Raw genomic sequence first — 21,109 nt, 5'->3', positions numbered from 1 at the left:
CAGATCTGCCAGCTAAGGCCTTCAATGCTTCCTTATTTTCTCAGACAAAATCACTTACATTATTATGAGCCATAGTTTGAATTAATCTAGATGATATTACTTGAATTAGCAAATGAGAGAGCACTTTCAGAAACTACTTCAGAGGATTTTGATAGTGCAAGGTTATGCTCCAGAATGGATGTTTTCTCTTCAGGCTGACAGAGTTCGGAGAGGAGGTTCCACCTGATGTGGCTGTGGGGAATTGGCTGCGTGTACAGCAGCATGCTGTCTATCTTATGTTGGGCTCTTCTTCCACTAAAGCTAAGGAAGTCCTGGAGTGTTTTCTTTACAGTGTTAATTGACTTTAGAAGTAACAGCAGGAGTACTAGGAGCAAAGGAGCATATCTGAGGTTAGTAACTTCTTCCGCAAACGTAGCTGCATCAATGAAAATAATGTCTATGAAGGGCATGGAGCCAAGAGCCTGTAGCCCAGCCGAGAGAATGCTGCCATGCTGCAGGTGTTTTCCTGGGGCACAGCTACAACAGTCTCAGGACTGTAACAAAAAGGGATTTTGCAAAGGAAAGGTTGACCTGAACCAAGAGAACTATAGCTAAAGAAAGTCTGTACAGCTACAGACTGATCACACCAATCATCAGTGCAGGAAGTCTGGTCTTCTGGGTCTCTAGCACTAAGGGTTTTTCCTTATCTCAGTAATATTCATGTTGCCTTCACATTTTTGAGGACAGGGGTTTGGGGACTGAAGTCATCAAAACATACCTGAATGAAAATACTGCAAATCCCTGTAGCATGCTAGGTTCTGGCTGTACAAAACAATTGTCTCTGCCCATCATTTACATAACAAAGACAACCAAGTCCCTCTTCCCTCTAAGCCTGCGGGGAAGGTTTCCGATGCACTGGAGGCACAGTAAATCCAGCCAGCCAAACTCAGAGGCAGAGGGAAAAAAGTGTTTATACTCCAAAGCTTTCTATAGCACAACAGAGGGTAGACAGTGTTTCAGCAAGCACTCAGTTTCTTCAAGGGAAAAATAAAAAAGGGCACTAAACAATACAAATAAATAAATAAATAAAAATGCATTAGCTTTACAAAATCAAAATGAGGTTCTGTTAACCTTAAAGTGCACCTGTGATTAGCAAGTAGTAGTAATGGCTTACTGTTAAACCCTTCCCTGAAGGGTGTCAATTTATCTACAAGGAAGCATTAGAAACCTGGCATCATGTACAAGACAGAAATCTTAAGGAAATCAGGTACTAGCCATTAAGTTGACAACTCTCATTTTACTGCCCCACAGGTAAGTAAAGTCACACACATACAAAATAGCATCAATAATGAAAAATAAATGAGGATGTATAACCTGCATATGGTCTTACTGATCTGCCCTTTCATGGCTGTAAAGTTGCAGCCTATTGTACCTGGGGATACCATATTGTATCCCAACACATGATAGAGCTCATAAGCTTAACAAGTACTGGACTAACTTTGTCATTTAATAGGAAAAGCATTTCTAGTAGTCTAAATGCATTATGTGTAAAAATTGTGGTGAAAAAGACATTTTCTCCTTCATTCAGATAGTAGTTGCAGCAATTTTCATTTTTTCTAACATTTTTTTTTCATTTTGTTTGATTATTATTATGCTACCTGAAGGGGACATGCTGTTTTCATCAGCTGTTTCAAGACTTGCACCATTGGTAGGGATGTCTCTGCCCCTTGGCCCGAGAACGCTGGCTCTGTACTGTTTACTCCTACATACTGGATGTTACACACTGTCCTGTAACATCGAGCTATGCTCAAAAAATAACCTACTGCACAAAAAATAACCTACTGTTGTAGAAGAGCTTCTAAGTGCAAGCCCTGGGTAGGACAAAGATACATATATATATAAATATATATACAGGGTTGCTAAAGATTCTAGAGCAGACTAAACTGGCTTATCAAGTGCATTAAGTTTTGAGTTAGTTGAGTTATTAGCTAATTGTGGAGAGAGGGTAAAAACTTTTTTGGGAAACTTCTGGCAAAAAGCAAGCACAACCTTATCCTAATTTTTTATGTCACACATACATACACATGCAGTCCCCCATTCACTTATTTATTACTGTCTGTCCCAAAGCTGCAAAAACTCCAGGAAACATCCTATATATTCTTGCAGCTACTTAAAACTGAAAGCTTGAAGCACATCATTTGGCAGAGCAAGACACAAGGCAGCTTCAGCCACTGATCAGAACGGCTGAGCTGGGCAATGTGACTGATACTTTGCAGGCCTGCTTGTGCCTAGTGAGGGCTCTGGCTCCAATTGTTTTCTTTTCTGAATTGTCTGTGTGTATTTCAAATAGACAAAAAAACATGTAGCAACAGATTGGTTGAAAAAATACCTTATCCGATGCCCCTCTTAACTCTTGAGGTGATGTGGTGTTAATTTTTCATGTCCAGGAGGGAGCAAGCACACAATAGCACACTTGGAATCTTTTTTCAGGTTGAAAAAATGAATTTGGGTCATTCTGAGCAGTAAATATTTCATGACACACAAACAGCATACACAGAAAAAGCCCCATACCATGGACTCAGCCAAGTGGATTTTAATTTTTCATGTTAAAGTTGAAAACAATGTTTCCTGTTCTATTTTTGGTTCTGACATAGTGAAACTGGTGACCTGAAAGTCAACTTGGTTGCTTCCCCCCCTCCCTTCCCTTCAGTTTTGTGTTCCTGAGATACCCATAAATGCCACTGGAACCAAAGGTTCAAAAGAAGTGAAAAAATCAGGGAAGCAAGGTCAAGTATTACCCAAGTGGCTGCAGGACCACTGAGCTGACAGAAGTCACTTTCACAGCCTCTCATAACACAGACACAGCCCAGCTCTGACAGCTTCTGACAGCCCAGATTTGGGGGAAGGACTCTGCGTGTAATGGCAAAAAGACCCACAGAGGGTTATTTTGGACAGTGAAACATCAAGCAGCCTTTACAAAACAGCAACTAAACATAAAAGATTCACCCTTTTAAAATAATTGGCAATTTGTTTTTCTTGATGTGATATCACCTCAGAAACAAATCAAAACTCTGCAGAGATGGTGTGTCATGAAGAAAAGTGATCAAGACAGATGCAAAGGGCACTGAGGACAGAAGTTCCTCCTCCATAAGCAGCACCAGTGGCCATCTTCTGACACTACCTGAATTCCCTCTGCAGAGGGAAGGCCCATGCAGCCCCACATGGGTATGGATCAAATGCTGAGGCTGGCAGGAACTGGGTACGTGACGGTAAAACCAACAGCAACTGAATTTCTGCATCTCTGTCCACTTCATTTCCTTCCTTTTGTCTACTAAATTAGTCTAAAGGCATCTTGAAATATGACTTTGTTTCTTGAAACATATCTGAATATTTCTCATTTGACTCAAAAATAGTATTAGCGCATCTTTTCTTTGCAAGTTCAGTTTATGATAAGATGAAAAATGAACTCATAAGCATATACAAGAGATCTTGAAAAAAAGGAAGCAGAAATATCAGCTTCCCTTTAGTAGAAAACAAATAATGAAGAAGAAAATACAAACACATACTTGTGATATACCACCCACTCTGACAATACCTTTAAGATGGATAGTGTAGGAAGGTACAAGTAGGACAACTTCCTAAATTTTACATCTAGGTAATTTAAAATGTATTCTACATTTAACAAATAAACCCCTACTCTGTCTTCCCTCTCCATATCAGCCTTTTTTATCCCCTTCAATTCTCATTATCAGCAGCTGTCTGATTATCAGTGGTTGCACTTAAAGTGTGGGCAGAACAGAAAGCTAGTGAAGTCAGAAGCCTGTAAATCCTTGTGTGGATATCAGGATCAATGACCCTAACATTATTTACTTCACTTACACATGGTAATGGCCTTAAAAGCACTATACAAACTGATCGATGAACCAAACAAAAGGTTGTCTTTAGCCAGCTGCTTCAATGGCATATAATAGCACAGAGCAACTGAGTGCAATACCTTGAGAGAAGTGAATTACAGCCTAACCAAATGACAGCACAGGGAGGTTTTACTTCTCTGACCTCTGGTAGTAACATTCAACCCAATGTCAAAGTGCTCTGCAGCTTCCCACATGGCCTTGCCTGGGGCTATTCCCAGGGTTACAAGTCAGGCTAAGGTTTTATCACCAGCTGTATAGTGTCCCATCAGCATTGCTATAGTCTTGGTTCTCTGCTCTCCCTGACAAAACATAACTAAAGCACTGAGGAACCTGAAAATGCACCCTGGCAGCAACCCATTCAAGAGCAGACTGAGCATAAACTTTCTAGACTGGAAAAACTAATAGTCCCGGCTGTAACCCCACCTCATAACTTCTCACCCCAGGGCACACCCTAACCGTGGGAAGCAGAAACAGTAGGGGAAGCGGGCACAGCAAGAGGAGAAGCCATCGCTGCTCAGGCTGGTACAGTCGATTCCATACCCAACAGAGGCAAAACAGATCAGCAGCTATGCCCTATAGTCTCATGCCATTCAGCCAGCATCTGCTTTGCCTAGTGTCATGAACAGGCTCTGAGAAGTTTTATGTTCCAAGAACAAATCCTTGACATGGAGTATATCCGAGCTCCTAAAAGTGCTGATACTAGAGACTCAGCTTACTGTGTATGTAGCCCGGACATGGTGTCAGCCAAGCATGCAGACGACCTTTCTACTGATAATTGTCTTCAAGTAAAATTAAAACCACAGCGAGCTATAAATTGGCTTAAAATTTTAAAAAGTCACTTTCATGCTTGGTTGATAGTTCTAGCTGGGGAGCTGGGGACTAAACACTTCCATCCACTGGTCAAGTAAAGTATAACCGGGTACAATGCAAGCATCTCCGATTCTGTCTGTCTAGTGAGAGGGGACCAGCTACGAGAGTGACAGAGGAGTTCATACCCTTCAGTTTATTCTACAGAATCATAGAATCATTAAGGTTGGAAAAGACCTCCAAGATCATTTGGTCCAACGATCCCCCTACCACCAGGGTCACCCACTAAACCACGTCCCTAAGCACCACGTCCAACCTTTCCTTAAACATCCCCAGGGACAGTGACCCCACCACCTCCCTGGGCAGCCCATGCCAATGCCTGACCTCTCTTGTCTCTCAGGTGACAGTGTCAGCCAGGGGTCCGGCAGTGGTATGTACTCCTGCTTCCTAGTAACTCAAAAAGAACTGAACGAGTACTGGTGACCTGGGCTGCGTTTGAAGTAGAAACCTATGGTGCACGAAGACGCTCAGCTGCAAGCAGTTCCGTGCCCTACTTATAAATAAATAAATGATAATTTAAAATACAATCTTTCCCATACACAAGCTTGGAAGTTTACCTAGTTGTATGCTGTCCTGATTTTTCCTCACATGTCCACAGTAACGATATATCAATGGGAACTTTAAAAGATTCAGAAACACAGCTTCAAAGCATACAATGTGGGTAGAGGTGCAGAATTACAGCATTAACCACATCAAGCAGATGCCTCCTACTAAAAGATTCTCTGTTCCTTATACAGAAAAAGGAAAACAAACAAGGACAGGCATATTACAGACAGATTTAATCACCTAGAACTCCTTTTGTCAAGCGGTTTTATGAGAGAAATTGCTTTGGCTCCTCAGCTGTCTTCAAATTAGATGTGTAAGGGGATTTCAACTCAGAAAGGTGCTGACCGGTCTCAGTGTCCTCATAAAAAGTTTTGTCATTTCTTCATTCACCATCCTATAGTTCACAGGAAGTGACTGAAAACTAAGTGACAAAGTCAAAAGCAGAACTGACGAATAGCTCTGGTTTTGAAAGCTGATGGAATGACAACAAGTGTTCTGGTCCAAGGTCAGGACAGGCTTAAGGCGGGCTTTATCCAGAACACAGAGAATGCAGCATTTCAGTACTAGAAGATGCCAAGGATGCATGCAATTTTATCTCGTGATTGCTTGGGATGCTGCTGAAACAAGAGAGAACATTTATTAAAATATGTGCTTTTATGGACAATTTGTTCTGGCCCTGGCTAAATAATAAGCGTGTGTATCATTTTGAACAGAGACAAATGTGTCTCTTCAATTATAGCACTCTGTTGCTATTAAAACTTTTGAATGATAGATTACTAGCATGATCTCCACTGCAGAGAGGACTCTTTCATGGAGAATACACTCTGCAGAGGAGCACAGTGAATTGGTTAAGGGCTCGGAGTGGCAGAACAACATGCCCGGGACACGCTACTTCAACACCAAGCGGCCTGCTGACTTTTCGTCACTAGCCAGAAGCTGCATACACCCTTGGTATTGGCTCCACTTGCTGCTGTTGCAGGAGCAGTCAGGCCAATCGCTCTTGCTGTGCTGCACGGTGCCCCAGCACAGCAGGCAGCACCGCCCTGCTGAGTGCTGCAGGCACCAGCTGGGGCAGCCCCCTCCGTGCTGCGGTCAGAATCGATGCCAACAGGATTTCTTCATTATCACTCACGTTGAAACAGCACCCAGAAAATATCTTACCAGCAGAAGCTAGAAGACCCAGAAAAATCAACATTATTTCAAAAAGCACATATTAAGAGAGATTCCTCCGGCACAATTCAGAGGTACTCTCAGCACAAAAGAGCAGTAGCAGATGAGGATCTGGCCCATCCAGTTTTAATGTCTTAATATATGCGTTCTTTAAAAATAAATAATTGAACTGTCAGCTCCATCTAACTGCCTCATTACTGTTCGTTCGTTTCCTGTCAGCGCCACAAAAATAGTTCAGAGAAGGGTTTTGCATAAGGAGAGAGCTCAGAAGCAAAAGGGGGAGGGAGGGTGTTAGATGTAACAAGCAGAATGTAGCAGGCAGCAGAGATGGTTGCAGAGGAAACGGATCAGAGAGCCAGTCAGTGCTGAAGCGTGAGATCAAACACCAGAGAAGTAAACTGTACTTGGGGCAATGTGGTATGGAAGATGTTAGAGTATAGGTAGATATTTAAGAGGCTTAAGTTAAAGGGGACATTAGGTGCCATGGAAAGAGGAATTTCACTTCCCCTGTTCCTCTGATTGTGAAGAGGCCCCTAACAAGACAATTATCAACAGTGAGAGGATACTAATGAATACCCTTCAATCCAATATTATTGTATCTAGGTACCTCCTCTGCACCACTAGCAGAAGGAAGCTTCGCAGGCAGTATTTCTAGCTGGAGACTGCACTGAAAACTACCAGCTTGGCATCTCATGAATCAACCCTTACTTTCCCACCTTGCTTATGCCACAGGCTGTGAGACTGACCATCCGAACTTCAGAGCAGCTGCTGCGTAGAGAAAGTAGTTCAGACAGTCTAAAGCCACGTCACCTGCCCACCTGCACCTAGCAATGACAGGTACTATGTGTTACAGTCCTCCGGCCGCGCTGGGAGGGAGGCCAGCACTGCCCCCTTTTTGCTGCAGAGAGGCCAAAGGGAGCTGGCACCAGGGATCAGCTAGAGGAGTCAGTGCAGGAGGACGCCAGAGCTCTCCGCTTCTGCTTCTCAACTTCATGACAGGGTGAAGGCTCCTGCTGAGCCCCAGCCTGACATCCACTGCTGCTGTGTGTTCAGAGGAGAGCTCGGGAGGGACACAAGAGGTAAATGATAAGCCCAAAGGGAACAGCTCACAGTAATCAACCCCTGTTTTCTGCCTTCTAGTAGAGGGTATTTAACTCTGTCTTTTGTTCTACATGGCCAATGGATTCCTATTTTTTAATAAATAAAAATAAATCACAAATTATTTTGCAGTCCTTCTGATCACATCAGTACAGTGAATTGTATTCCCTTCTGACATTAGGCACTGTTGCAACAGCTTTGCCTTGTACCCGACAACCTCAGCGAATTAAACTCTGTGTATAATACAAGAGTAACCACAGACTTTCAAACTCCCATTCGACTGCAAGCTTTGGTCATCTTGTGTGAATAGGTTTACATACCTATACACAAATGAAATTGTCATACAAATTGATACCATAATAAACAGCAGAAATATAATTAATCCCACAACTACAGTAAATCTTTGTTTCTTTCCTCATGAACGCTGACTACACCAGTACCATGACTAAATGTGAACAATCAGGCCTTGGCTCAGTCACAGCACTTATCTGCATCTTGAAGAGTTTAAAAAGCGGGGTACTTACTCAGTTGTGTCTGATTATGAGACTAATATAATTGATTCTGACTAATAAGCGTACTACTAGGAATTTTCTTTGTCCAGAGTCTTCAGCAGCTAATAACTGACAAATCCACATTTTGGCAGAAACACCATGCAGATGTTTCATGGAAAAGTCCGCTCTGGCCAGCTTGAGAAACCCAAGCTGAAATCCAAATGTATTTAGTTGATAACAAATGCTCCAGTACCACATGATAAGACATGGTTATTACACACAGATATTGCACAGTCTTATCATATATAGCTTGTTTCTGTTTACACTGGCAAGAACCAAGTTTTAGTAACTAACTACCGTATCATTAGGGTGACTCAAACTGGCTTTTGAAAAATGACAACTGCAAAACTGAGTCTAATGCTCATTGCCATTTTGCTGTTCTAAGCTTGTCAGCACATACCTGCACAGAGGTTTCAGGGTGCAGCAGTACATCCAGATATGCCAAGATCTGGGAACTATTCCTTTGCAGCGTGGCTTGCCGAGGGGGTTTTTTCAGAAACATCTGTTCAAATAGCCAGGAAAAATTTAACAGAAGGTGATGGAAAGCCTCAAAATACTGTATTTAACAAATAAGCACTTTCATTCTGGCATTTTGGACGTTTGTTGCTCTCTACCTTAACTGCCCATTTAAATTGCATTTTCAGCTTTCAAGAGAGCTATATGAAGAAACATTTGTGTGTCTTAGACAGTCCTTCCCCCTTCTCCACAAATTATCATTTCCCCACAATAGCACAAGGAGCTGGCTTTCTGTTAATTGCTCAGTAAAAGAGAGTGCCTCGGGGCTTTACTAAGAAAGATTTCCGAGAGACTGAACCATGTGTGACCTAAATTGGCTTCATAAGTGGTTTCTGGAGGGCATAGAGGAGTGTTCACAAGCATAATCGCCTTTCACCTTGACATTAATTATATACTTTACCATTCAAAATAAGTCATGGCCATGAGCTGAAGCATTTGTAAAGTAAACATGTCAGAGAAGCATGATACTGTAAAATGAACAAAAATAGTCAATTCAGCACTATTAAAAATTCTTTTTTTTTTCTTTTTACCCTCAATCTCTGGCGTGACCTGAGTAGAAAACAACCATTGGTCTCTAAAGGAAGGAAACAAATCTTTATCTCTCTAGGTTGCTTTGTTTAAAAATAAAATAAATAATAGGAGAAAAAAAAAAAACAACTACACAGCTCTTTACTTCTGCATATGAAAGTAAAAGGGTCTTGCTGGTTAATAACAATTTGAAGAGCTAGAAGTGCCTCAGGGTCTCATAAAAACATTTCCCCTACAAAAAATAAAAATAAATAAATAAAAGCTTCCCATAACATACTATTTCTGCATTCTGTGTGTGTGTTCCACTTTCTAAATGAAGAATATTTACATGAAAACAGGATCTTTACTGCTGAAATGTGCTCTACTCCACTGAAGGCAATACGCCACCTTTTTGACAGGGACTTTGCTGCTGTTCGGTGCATGTTGTCTGAGTGAGGACATGGAGAACATAACAAAAATCACCATGGCCCAGGAAGCAAAGTCTCTGACTCAAAGAGATGGCACGCTGGATTTACTGACTGCCAACAACAATGATGAGTTTGGAAAGGTATGTTCCAGAGCTGGCTACCCTGAAAGCCCTGGCTCAGCTGAGACAGAAAGTACAAGATTTCATGAGTGCATTTTGGGGCATTTAAAGATCATAAAAAAAAAATGCAGACCCAGAAAAATACCCACACTGTTTTTTCTTGTTTGTTTGCTTTGATGTTGTTTTTTGTTTGTTTGTTCTGTTTGTCACCCGTCAGTCTGTTCCTGGTCCTTTGAAGACATGATACAAAGAGTTCAGTTTTTGAAGAAGTTCTGACAGGACCTTTCTTGTCATTTCCAGCTTTGAAACCTCCCTTCTTGCTTCCTACCAGGTAGCCTGCTCAGCTTTTCAGCAGCTCAGCTGGTGCACTGCCTCTGAAAAGGCAGCACACAGGGAAAGGCACTATTCCAGCGTTCAGTCTCCCTAAATAGCCTGCCTCCCACTTCAAACTCCCAAATGCAGTATCAACAATTCTGTCTCTCCTTCGATCAAGATCTCCAGCTCACCCTTTTTTTCTGCCCACCATTTTGTTTGCCAGATACCTAATCAAGTCCTCAATTTTATTTTATAAGCCTGCAGAAAACAAACTAACTAATTAACTAACTAAATAGATGTAGGTAGCTTCAGAAAAGCAAGTTTCTGAACATATTTTTGGAAGACTAATCCACTGAAAGATTCAAAACCTTTAAAGTGCTGAAAGCTAGGTGAGTATTTGGGGGCAATTTCTTTTGTCCTTGCACATTTTTCTGGACAAGTGCTGATGGATCTTGTCAAAACAGACTTGAGACAGGTGATTCGTTGATTTGACCTAGTACGGTTATTCTTATGCACTGCCTGTACAATAAATCCATTCTCTGTTAGCTCTTTTATATTTCTCCATGTAAGTGAAGAACTAAGCTTCTTGCAGAACAATTTTGCTGATATCTGGCATACCCTATAAACTAAGCAATATTTCATAAGCTTGCAACATCATCCCTTTGATTCACACTGGATATTAGTTACAAGTATAATAGACTACATTAACACTGGGGGTAATATTCTAAAGCAGTTTCTTAAAAATTACAATAATAATGTTTAGATAAAGGTTTCTCACCTCCTTCAGGATATTAACTGCAGACAGAAAAGAATGATGATGACACTGACTAAGCATATAGACGAGTAAAAAATGTTATGGGAAATGATTAGGACTCAAGTCTTTTTTTTTTCTTAGATAAAGTTTAAGTTTTCCATTAGAGGCTACAGTTCCAATCTTCAGTCAAACCTCCAGAAAGGCACCTTCAGTTTTCAGTTCTCTGCCTAAACTAGTCCTTCTCTAAAACCATCTGAGATTCTTAAAGATTTCAGTGCACTTTGTATCTCCTTTGAATTATTTCAGTTTACTCACATTGCTTGTCAACATGCTTAAGCATTAAATTCTGCTAATGCCAAGAATATCCATGGACACTTCCAAATGCTTTGAAAGAAGATGTAACAATCCCCACTACAGATTATTAGAAAAGTTGTTGCATTCCACTTACTTTCTTTCAAATTTCCCTGATTTCTAGTTCCTTTCTGTATGAGGAAAAAAAAAAAGCCATTACTTAATCACATTTCTGGGTATCTATCATATACGTTGCTATTAATCTTCTTTCTGAATTATAACCTTCAGCCTGCACTGTATTCCTCCATTTTAAATTTGTTAAATAACAGCTGATGAGACTCATATGCAATATCTGATTCAGGTGCATTATTATGTTCAGCTGGCACTATTGTATCTGAAGGCATCACTCTGATTGCTCTGGCATCCACCTTTTCCAGGTCTTGCCATAGAAATTGCTATGTTATAGGAAGCAGTAAACATTCTAGAGATGACTAAGCCATTGTCCCATTGTTATGTTTTAAGAATATAAATCAAACACCACCACCAATAATAAAGATTCATGGTATCAGGTTTCTACAACAGTGATGTAATTTATTAAATCACTCACTGTAACTTGCAAAATAAGCAAAGCAGAGTTGAGATAAATAAGCCTAAAAATGTCATAATGAGGAGTGGTAGCTGAAAGGGCTAAATTTCTCATGGTAATGAACTGAGACAAAGTGATCAGGCAGCATTAATAAGTCACAGGGAGATTTCACAACATCGTAGAGCTGTATTGTCTTTAACTATTGGATATCATATACTGAAGGTATATTAAGAGACTTTACCTTCTGCTGAAATATTTTTGAAGTAACTTTTATTATGTAAGTATCTTACAGAACTATATATGCATGTAATCAAGTGTCATTTCAATAATACAAAGTGACCAAACTGTAACTGTAAAAGAAGGAATGGTGTAATGAATTATTTGCAAAGTGCTTAAATATCTACATGAGAGAAAACTGATGAGGTTAAGAATGTACGTGGGGAAGTAACAAAGAACAGCTGCAACTTTCTAGGTCCCTTAGTGACAAGAGGTTTTATGCAACCAAAGATGACATATTAACGATTCTTCAGTCTTTATTACTATTAGCTCTAGTAAATTATTTAACACATTTCCAGTTAGCTGCACTATACCCATTGCATACACAAGTTATGACTACAGTAAATTATTCCAGCAGTCATTCTTAAGAGTAACCTTAATCCAAAGAATAAGAAATAAACAGATCGATATTTTCATCACGGTTGGCTGAAGTACAGATAAAAACCATATAATTACATCCACCACCTTATCTAGTCATTGAATATCTTCTAGATTAATATGAATACTAAGAATACTGCAACATGGAAAGTAGCAATACAAATCAATCCCAAACTGGTACGAGAACACTCTTTTAATTTCTTTCCCTTGTCCTCTTTGAGCTTAAGGCTCCAAGAACAACGCGTAGGTCACAGCATTAATGAAATACACCAGCAACATTTATTATTAACCATGAAGCCGTGTTGACTTTCAGGGATTTACTGGCACATCTAATATTCTTCATAAATTATTATATGTCTTCTTCCATTTTGATCCTGTTAAATTCACTGGGAGCCTTTCTACAGACTGCCTTTGGCTTGAATGAGATGCACAGACTCCCTAGTAAAGGAATTCAAGTAAAAGCAGCATAAAGAAAAGGCTTTATTCTGAAAATACATGAAAGATATAAAAAGCTAAATGAGCTAATGTTAGGTGTGGGTATAGTTTAGTCCTCTGAGTTTGACATGTCTACAAAAATAGAGAGACAGAATTCTTTCGGTTCTTCCCAGCTGATGGAAAATCCATCTCTGTGGGAAAAGTTTAGTTTCCATGGGGCAGTCCCAGTTCCACAACTACAAACATTAGTTGGTCTGCAAATCAGAACAATGCTACCTACCACAAGGGTGCACATCCCACTAGGGCTACATCTACAGTAGATGGTGAAATCACTTTGGGGAAATTATCAAAGTCTACTGGGACAACTACATAGTTGCTATTATCACTTAAGTTTGCTCTTTGAGAGAAAGCCTTTGTGCATCACTAACTATATTAGTGCTTTCAATCTTACTGAAACATAAAAGAAAAGTTACTACACCGCTCATTTACTGTAACAGGCAGTATTTCTAATGTATTCATATCCTATTAAAAAAAAATCCAGTGACTCCTTTCACATATATCATTAAAAACATGTTGGAAGCTTTCACTTGCAGCTGCTACCTAACTGATCCAGACTCAGATCTGTTACCGGGTATTATGAAACTGCCATTTCCCATCACTGATTAAAGAGTGTTTCAAAATTTTTGAGGAGCATTTCTGTTTTTCTCTATTTGCAAGAAAAATTATATACATCTACTGATAACATTGTAGTTCCATCTTTACAAAAGAAAATTGAAAGAGAATTCAGTAAACATGCCAGGAATTAGCTGATTGTTCATCAAAATCTGTAAGATAAATAAGGAAAGGGAGAGAATTAAAATAAACACTGCTGAAAAGAGAACTCTCTCCATCATCCGTTCGTTGATTCCATCCCTATTAAATTTTCACTATCTGTTCAGTTCAGTGCAACAGACGGAGAATAGTATTGCTTTGTACTTACTTACCAAGAGGTCAAATTAATCAAAATTTAAACAACCTCAACTCTGATGAAAACTTTTACGTGTCCTACTTCAAACTTCGGCTTAATCATATCTGAAGCCATCTACCAGAAAAAGATGAGTTTTGCAAGGCATTTAATTGAACAATCAAAGATCATAAATATCAATACACAATAAATATCAATATGCAATAAATATCAATACGCAATATTTCACAGCATCTCCGTTAGTTCAGTCATTGTTTACAGGTGAAAAAAAATGAACTAAAGCCACAAGAAGTGAAACAGCTTGATCCACATTTACACAGCAAGGTGGTGGCACACCAGGACATGGAAGCCTGGTCTGCTGTTAAGCCATAAGGCTACACTTGGGCACAGCACTGGGGAAGGCACTGGAGTTGCATTACTTTTATTGTGCCTCTCATGTCTTAGATAAGGCAATATGATAAACAGCACCAGGATGAAAAGTAAAACTCATTCACTTCTTAGAGGGCTTTTCCTCAAGCACATGTACCAGATCTCCTAAACACAAGGTTTCAGAAGCTTGCTCTTGCCCCCCATCAGTGGCACCATATGCTTCAAGCAGCAGCAATGTTTGTGCCAGCACTTAAGTGGGTGGTGAGCAGCTGGCTATAAGCTATCCTGGTAGGAAGTTTGAAGCATATTGGGCTATTTCAGTTTAGTGGAGTACTTTCCTCTAGCAATACTGCCAGTGACAAGCTCATTATTATTTACTGGGCAACTTTTAGGGTCTGTTAAGGTCTTTTAAGGTCCTGCTTCTATCACAGTAACAGCACCTTGTCACAAGAATAAGATCTAAAAGAATAAGGTACGGCAGGTCACAAAAAAATCCAGACATATATTTTTGGATCAGACTGCAATTTTAAGTAGAGCTGATAACTGCTAACAACAGGAAGGTTGCCTAATCATTCCTGTAAAATTCATTTTTCAGTATAAAAACCTTGTCAAACTTCAGACTGCTTGGAATGAAGTTTTCTACAGCAGGTGCCTGCCTCAGGCTGACTCCGTAGTTTCTGCCATACTTAGGAGTATACTCTAGGTTTTGCCTGCTCACACAGTCCTCTGGCATTCACTATCGACCACTACTACTACCTAGTAATTTTTTAATTATGTAATACAATGAGGTCAAAGGAAAGAAAGCTCCATCTTTTGCCTCAGAAATAATTATCAGTAAGAGCCAAATCTTAGTGTAGGAAAGCAATATTTCTTTATTTCATTTGTGTAGCAAAGATTTCTCTGTCAGTCTGCTGCATTAAGTCAGCTCTGGTCTGACACATACTGCAGCAGATGTAAAGTTTATGCAATGCTGATGGACAAGCATCCTCTTCATAGAGGCAATGATTTTTGCTGGAAGTCTGGTGAGCTCTAAAGACTCTCCAAGGAATGAATGAGTTACAGACACTGAACTTACTATTCAGTCTTCTGGGGACCCTGAAGGCGTGATGTAGATTGCACTGCTGTAGGCTGTGCTGCATTACTGCATAAAGGGAAGCAAAGCTGTCAGGCTGAAGACTTTCACCAGCATAAAATTCCTTTGCAGACTCAAGAAAAAATATATATATATGAGGGTTGGGGGAGGGAACAATCCAGCACTGGAGACAATTGCTAGGATTAAAGAATAGAGCTGTTTAGCATTTCAAAAGGGGCCTTTCTTATATACTTTCTCAGTGTCTCAAATCCACCGACAAAACCAGAAATCTGCAAGCTATAGTTGCAGCTGGTCTCTTCCAAAGGAGATCACCCTGATGGACTGTAATACATTGTGCTGATCTGTCAGCGTGGGCTTACCTGAAACTACAGGGGCGATCTGTCAATTCTAACAAAGATAAATACAGCTTCTGCCTCACAGTGTTTCACAATGCCAAGCACTGGCCATTGGTTTCCCCAGCATGATGGATTTTATGGTCAGGTGCGGTGACATCTCATGACCTAAATAGCTTTCAGAGAATGGCTGGTCTGTTTTGAATGATGATGGATTATACTCCAGAACTCCCTGTGAATAATGACATTTCAGGCTTGCAGTATTGCACGGATATGGATAAGTCCTAGCCAGCTCTGGGACTGCCACTTGGTAAGCTTCCTCACTGTTTTATTGCCCATGCCCATTTCTACTTTTTCACAGTTTATAACTCCCTCCCTTTTTTCTCAGTCGTCTTACCATAAACTGATATTTACATCCTCCTGTGTGCATCCTTGTAGGGTTACATGCTGAAATGTGACGAAGACACTGAAGTCAGAAATATTGCTAAATGAAGCTACTAAGCAACATCAGATTTCAACTAGAGATCACAGATTTTGGTTAGCCAAGTTGGCAGCAATTACTAAGATATTAACAGTTGGTAACCTGCTATATAACACGTGGGTTGATCTACTCCAGACTTTAATGAGGCACTAACTAACTGCTCAGCAGAAAGTAAATGAGTAAATGAGAGATTTACTGGAAAAGTTTAAAAAGGAGTTCTAAAGATAGCCCGTTAAACTAACTTTAATCACTTGGTATATGAAGTTTAATCACTTGAAAAAAAAAAAAAAAAGAAAAAGTACTGTATTCCATTTGTCAGAAAAAAAAAAAAAAAACACTTGTGGTGTCCTGCAACATTTTACTACATTAAAATTTCGTCAACATCTTATAGTTAAAATCACCTCTAGGAATTTACAGGGGAGGAAGAAATAAAAAACAATCACCTATGACTGGAAAATCTGCGTGGAGCAAGTCTATCCCTTCCTTTCCTGTGGGAAGTGACCATGGAGCTGCAGGAGAGGCCTCTCTGTGCTGCTGGTACCTGGTGCTGTGGCTCGCGGTGGGGCGCTACGTGACAGCCTCCCACTGCTTGTCCCTGCAGCCACTGCTGTTCCAGCGCCCAGCTCCTGTTCCCCTCCAGCCAGGTGGCAGTTCTGTCCTTCAGTTAATGCCAAGAGTCCCCACGCTCACAAGCGGAGAACAGCGGCCTACTGAAAGCTCCATCGTGAGGTCCTATCCTTAATATCAGATTTGTTTGTCATAAAGTACTACCCAAAGTTTCCCCTCGGGTCCTCAGTAGTGTTCAGAAAATACTGCAAATGAAACAACTGATGTTGGCTTCAAAGTTTTAGTCCCTTCCTGAACACCAGCAATTTATCCTTTATTTGGAAACCGATACACAAAGCTACCACACTGGGGCTTGTTCCCTTTTCTGAAAAGTAACATGGGAGATAAAGATGTAGTAGAACAGTTCTAAGCCCACAATGGTCACTGGAACTTCTCCAATTCCTTTCTGAAGAAAACGTTGATGTAGAAATGTATTCCTCCCTGCTGCGGATGAAGCTCCTCCCCGCCGTATCCTAGATGCTCGTAGACAAACCTGCACAGAGAAGTACCGCCGCTGGTGCTGGCTGCACACTCCGGCACCACCAGAAGAAAGAAGCAGGCAGCTCCGTGTGCCAGGCCGAGGGCCCGCAGGAGGGGAAGCTCCCTGGGGCGGCCCCAGCTCTGTGCACACCCGCACAGACTGCCCCGGTTACGCTGCCTGTGTGCAAAGGCCCAGCCTGGCCCAGCGCGCTGTGCTGCTCGTCTGTCAAACCCACGGAAAAACGACTGCCACAGAGTATTGATAATGTGTCACAGAAGAGAGCCACGTCTGAATTACTTGGAACCATCGCTCTCCAGCTACATCTCTGTTAGCTGGACTCCCTCTTAGTTAAACAAATGTAACTGAGCCGCAGACGTTACTAAGGACTAATGATGCCAAGCTTTCTTGTGCTGTAGGCTAATGGACATTGACAGCTCCCATGTTTTGACCAGGCAGTGCTTTTTTCTTCCTTCCCTTCCAGTATTTTCCCCTCTTTTCTCCTCCAGGGATTTACAAGTTGTGCCTTTTTCCTTTTTGCTAAGGATGAATGCTTTGGTTAAAGGGTGTCTCTCTGAATCCTGTGTACCATGTTTTAAATTCCCCTTGTTACAGAATTACCAGAGGGCGTGCTGGGAGGAGGGAGGGAAGCATCCACTAGCGCTGTCTCATGTAGTAGACAACCACCACCGAACTCGAGAGAATAAATGGAGTTCCAGAATATTCCTTCCACCTGTTTCTGTACTGTTGCAAAGTCTTTTTTCAGTGAAGCCAAAGGGAGTTTAAACATGCCTTCAGTACTGAACGAACGCATTTCTACTACAGTAGCTACCATACCACAAGAGGGACCACTTTTTTTTTTTTTTTATTATTATTAAAATAAAGTAATGCAGTTCTCTAGAAAGTAAGTGACTGCCTTAGATCCAACATTAATCCGGGCAAGTGTTATCCAAGCTTTGCCTCATATGGTTTTTCCAAAGTGCTTGCCTCTGACCTGCCACATGCAGGCTATTCCAATTTTTCCTCGGTCCCTCACATCAGCCCCAGCTCACATCTGCATCCAGGCCTTGCTAATGTTGCAATACTGCATATCTGCTCAACATGGTGTGGACAGCGCCAGACTCTTCTCCCATGACACACATAAGTACCCAAACTGTGGTTTCCACAAAGAAAAGATCCGTGCTAGCAGAGCCACCTCAAGTCTCTCAGCAAACTCCCTCAAAATACAGCTGAAACCCAGTCCTATCATTCCTAATACAGCAAAAGTGCAACAGAAGTCACTGAGAATACTGCCTAAGGATGCCCCGAATACATCTCCTAAAAAGGATTTTCAGCATTTCAGGCCAATGTACATGCCGGCCCCTAGTGTCCACCACTTAGCTTTTTGGAGTGGGAGTGTTTTATAGGACTAAGTAGTGGCTCAAGGTGATCAGCTGGTTTTTGTTGGATTTGTAACCCTGCAAGCTGGAATCCTGTCACTTGAATGACTAAGTGGACAGGGAGTCCTGGAAGTCCATTTTTAAGATCAGGCACATACCAGACCTCCCCTCTTCACAAATAGTAATCATGTATCCAATTCCTGCTGGGAATATCCAAATTCAACCATGGCCACACTTCAGCTTCAGGCTAATGAATCACACTCCAATCAAGCAGGCAACTCTTGCAATGCCCAAAGTACCAGATCCATCAACATCAAGGGCATTCAAGATGACACAGAGACAAAATAAGCCCTACCCAAATCTTCACTTCAGAGGCAGTTCCTCTGAGACAGTGCACAGCAGAAATTTACACGTAAAGCAGTATCAGGCAGACTCATTTCATCCTCATTTATTTAAACAAATATACTGTTCTCTGCAAGCAAATGGTCTCACTGAGAGATGAAGATAGTAATCACTTCTTCTCTCACCTTAACAACCAAAGCCTTCTTTGTATGCCTGCCCTCTCTGTACACATTAACACTGTTTTTAAAGGATTCCCAAATCAGTCCATGGGAGCATACATATGCTTCAGGAATTTTTCACAGGAAACAAATACAGAAAACCAAGCCCATAAATTTATACCATACAGCTAAAGATAAGCAGTCAGTTTACATTTCTTTCAAAATACAACATTTAAAAACAGTTCCAGAAACTCTTCAGAATTTGTTTCTTGAAGGGATGGAGAACATTTTACAGCCAAATTCTTCTTTACTAGCTCATAAAAATTGCAAGGAAAAGGAAAAAAAATGCTTTTATTTGTTACAAGAAGCTCCCACTGTAGGATGTTTAGTAAGAGACATATCCTCTTCTTCTTTTAATATATGAGACATATCCTCTTCATATCCTCTTCTGTAAATGAAGAGTAATGGAATTTGTTGAAAGAGTTTCTTCTCATTTAACTACAAAGGAAGGGAGGAAGAAATAATAGTGACAAAGCGCAAGTTTATTGCTTACCTTTCTTAGACACTTAGGGGAAAAAGAAAAAAATAAAAAAAGGCAAGCAAAGCCAGTGTTTTTCAGATGTCTGTACACTAGACATTATGGACAATCCAAAGCACCTGATGACAGAAGGAGCAGAAGTCCAATTGTGCCTGATTCGAAAGCGTGGGTGAACAACCTGAGCCTAAGAGAAATTTCCTCAAGCTATTACCACTGCAGTACTCATGAGATTCAGCAAGCAGCTCTTGTTTTATTGATAATGTTTGCCTTTGCCCAGCACTTAAGTGTAGAGCTTTATTAATTTGAAATATTCAGTATGTGGTTCTCATGCTCTAAAGGTTTCCTTTAATATTTTGCTGTCACCAGAGCTTTCTAACAATTGGTCTGTTACCAACCTGGCAACTGCTGTCACTTCAGCAAGAGATCTCTGCTTTGCTTTCTAAATTCCATTGCATTAAAAGAGAAGCAGGCAGAAAGCTTGAAAGGATTTTTGGAAAGTCTTTCAGCTTGCTGCTGCTCAAATTCCCCAAATGCAATACACACTCTGATTTCTGGGCAGGAACATGGGAAAATGTAAGATGAGCTGAAGAAAGCGAAATTTAGAATCAGAACTGCAAGCAGATGCCTAACGGGAAACATGTCTTTCCAAAAGGGCAGTGAAAGTCCCAAGCATATTAAAAGCAAATTTACGCAAAGATTAGTTTCAACATTCAACTTAGTAATTCTGGCCCAAAAAGGAGGAGTAAGTACCTGTGTCTCTTTAATCTCAACATAATTATGAGATACTAATGTAACATGAAGACCAAAGATCTAAATATGATTCTGGGAGGTTTCAGGTAAATATTGACAACAGGTGAGTACAAATGTCACTATGATCTGCAATGTGATACAGTTGCTGTGTATGCCCTCTGGTATTACCACCTCAAAGAATGATATCACAGAAATAGAGGTTCACAGAAGGGTGAAAAGAATGGTCAAGAGCTTTGAAATGATCACATATAGATACATGGAAGCAGCTTCAACTGATTGCCTTAAAAAGGGGCTACAAAGCAGGGAACATGATAAAAGTACATCAAACAAGGAACAGCACTAGTAAAGGGAGATAGAGATTTCTGTTCTCCATTCCGTAAACTACATAACAGGGAGATGTGCAGTGAAACTGTGAAAGGTGGAAATTAAAAGGGAAATAGTTATATATACATGCATATATAACATGCATACAGATGGCAGAATACACTTCCACAGGAGGCTGAGGATGCCAAGAAGTTAAAACTTTGAAAAAAACTGTGTGTTTACAGGGCACAATCCCATATTCTGAAAACACTGAGATGCATGCACTCATCAGAAGACATTTCTTTCTGACCAATTTTCATATTACCAACCCCTAAGCCTAACTGACAAGAAACACATTATCCTTGGATGTTACTCTGTATTGAAGAGCCTGACATTGTGAGAGTAAGCTAGTACCCCTGCTCAGGTAATCACAATAAACAGAAGACAATCTTGAAAACCAAAACTTAAACAAGCCAAGATAGGATAAAAATAAACTTACTTGCAAAATGCAAATACAGATTTTGAAAATGCAGGAGTTTCAGTGGAAGAAGTAAGAGACTTAGTCTTGCATGTATCCATCCCTACA

At 40.6% G+C, this 21,109-nt stretch overlaps 1 protein-coding gene across 7 annotated transcripts in view; it reads right to left on the bottom strand.

Moving 5' to 3' along the window:
- Positions 1-11,337, bottom strand: part of LOC308196005 (uncharacterized protein) — a 30,293-nt gene extending 18,956 nt beyond the window's left edge. For 2 of the 7 annotated variants that reach the window (XR_013952017.1, XR_013952018.1), the window contains exon 1: positions 8,526-8,995. Coding sequence is in view for 1 of the 7 variants with exons in the window: in XM_080594359.1 (XP_080450485.1) it covers positions 8,526-8,627; positions 10,789-10,845 (159 nt within the window). In the remaining 6 variants the exon portion in view is untranslated. The other 5 variants (XR_013952016.1, XR_013952015.1, XM_080594359.1 and 2 more) reach the window with 5 other exon arrangements.
- Positions 11,338-21,109: the final 9,772 nt, after the last annotated feature.

Source organism: Anser brachyrhynchus, assembly GCF_964034855.1.
Source record: "Anser brachyrhynchus genome assembly, chromosome: 5".
NCBI classification, from domain to species: Eukaryota; Metazoa; Chordata; class Aves; order Anseriformes; family Anatidae; genus Anser; species Anser brachyrhynchus.
The sequence above is the reverse complement of the archived record's forward strand: the minus strand, read 5'-3'. Positions and strand labels throughout refer to the sequence as shown.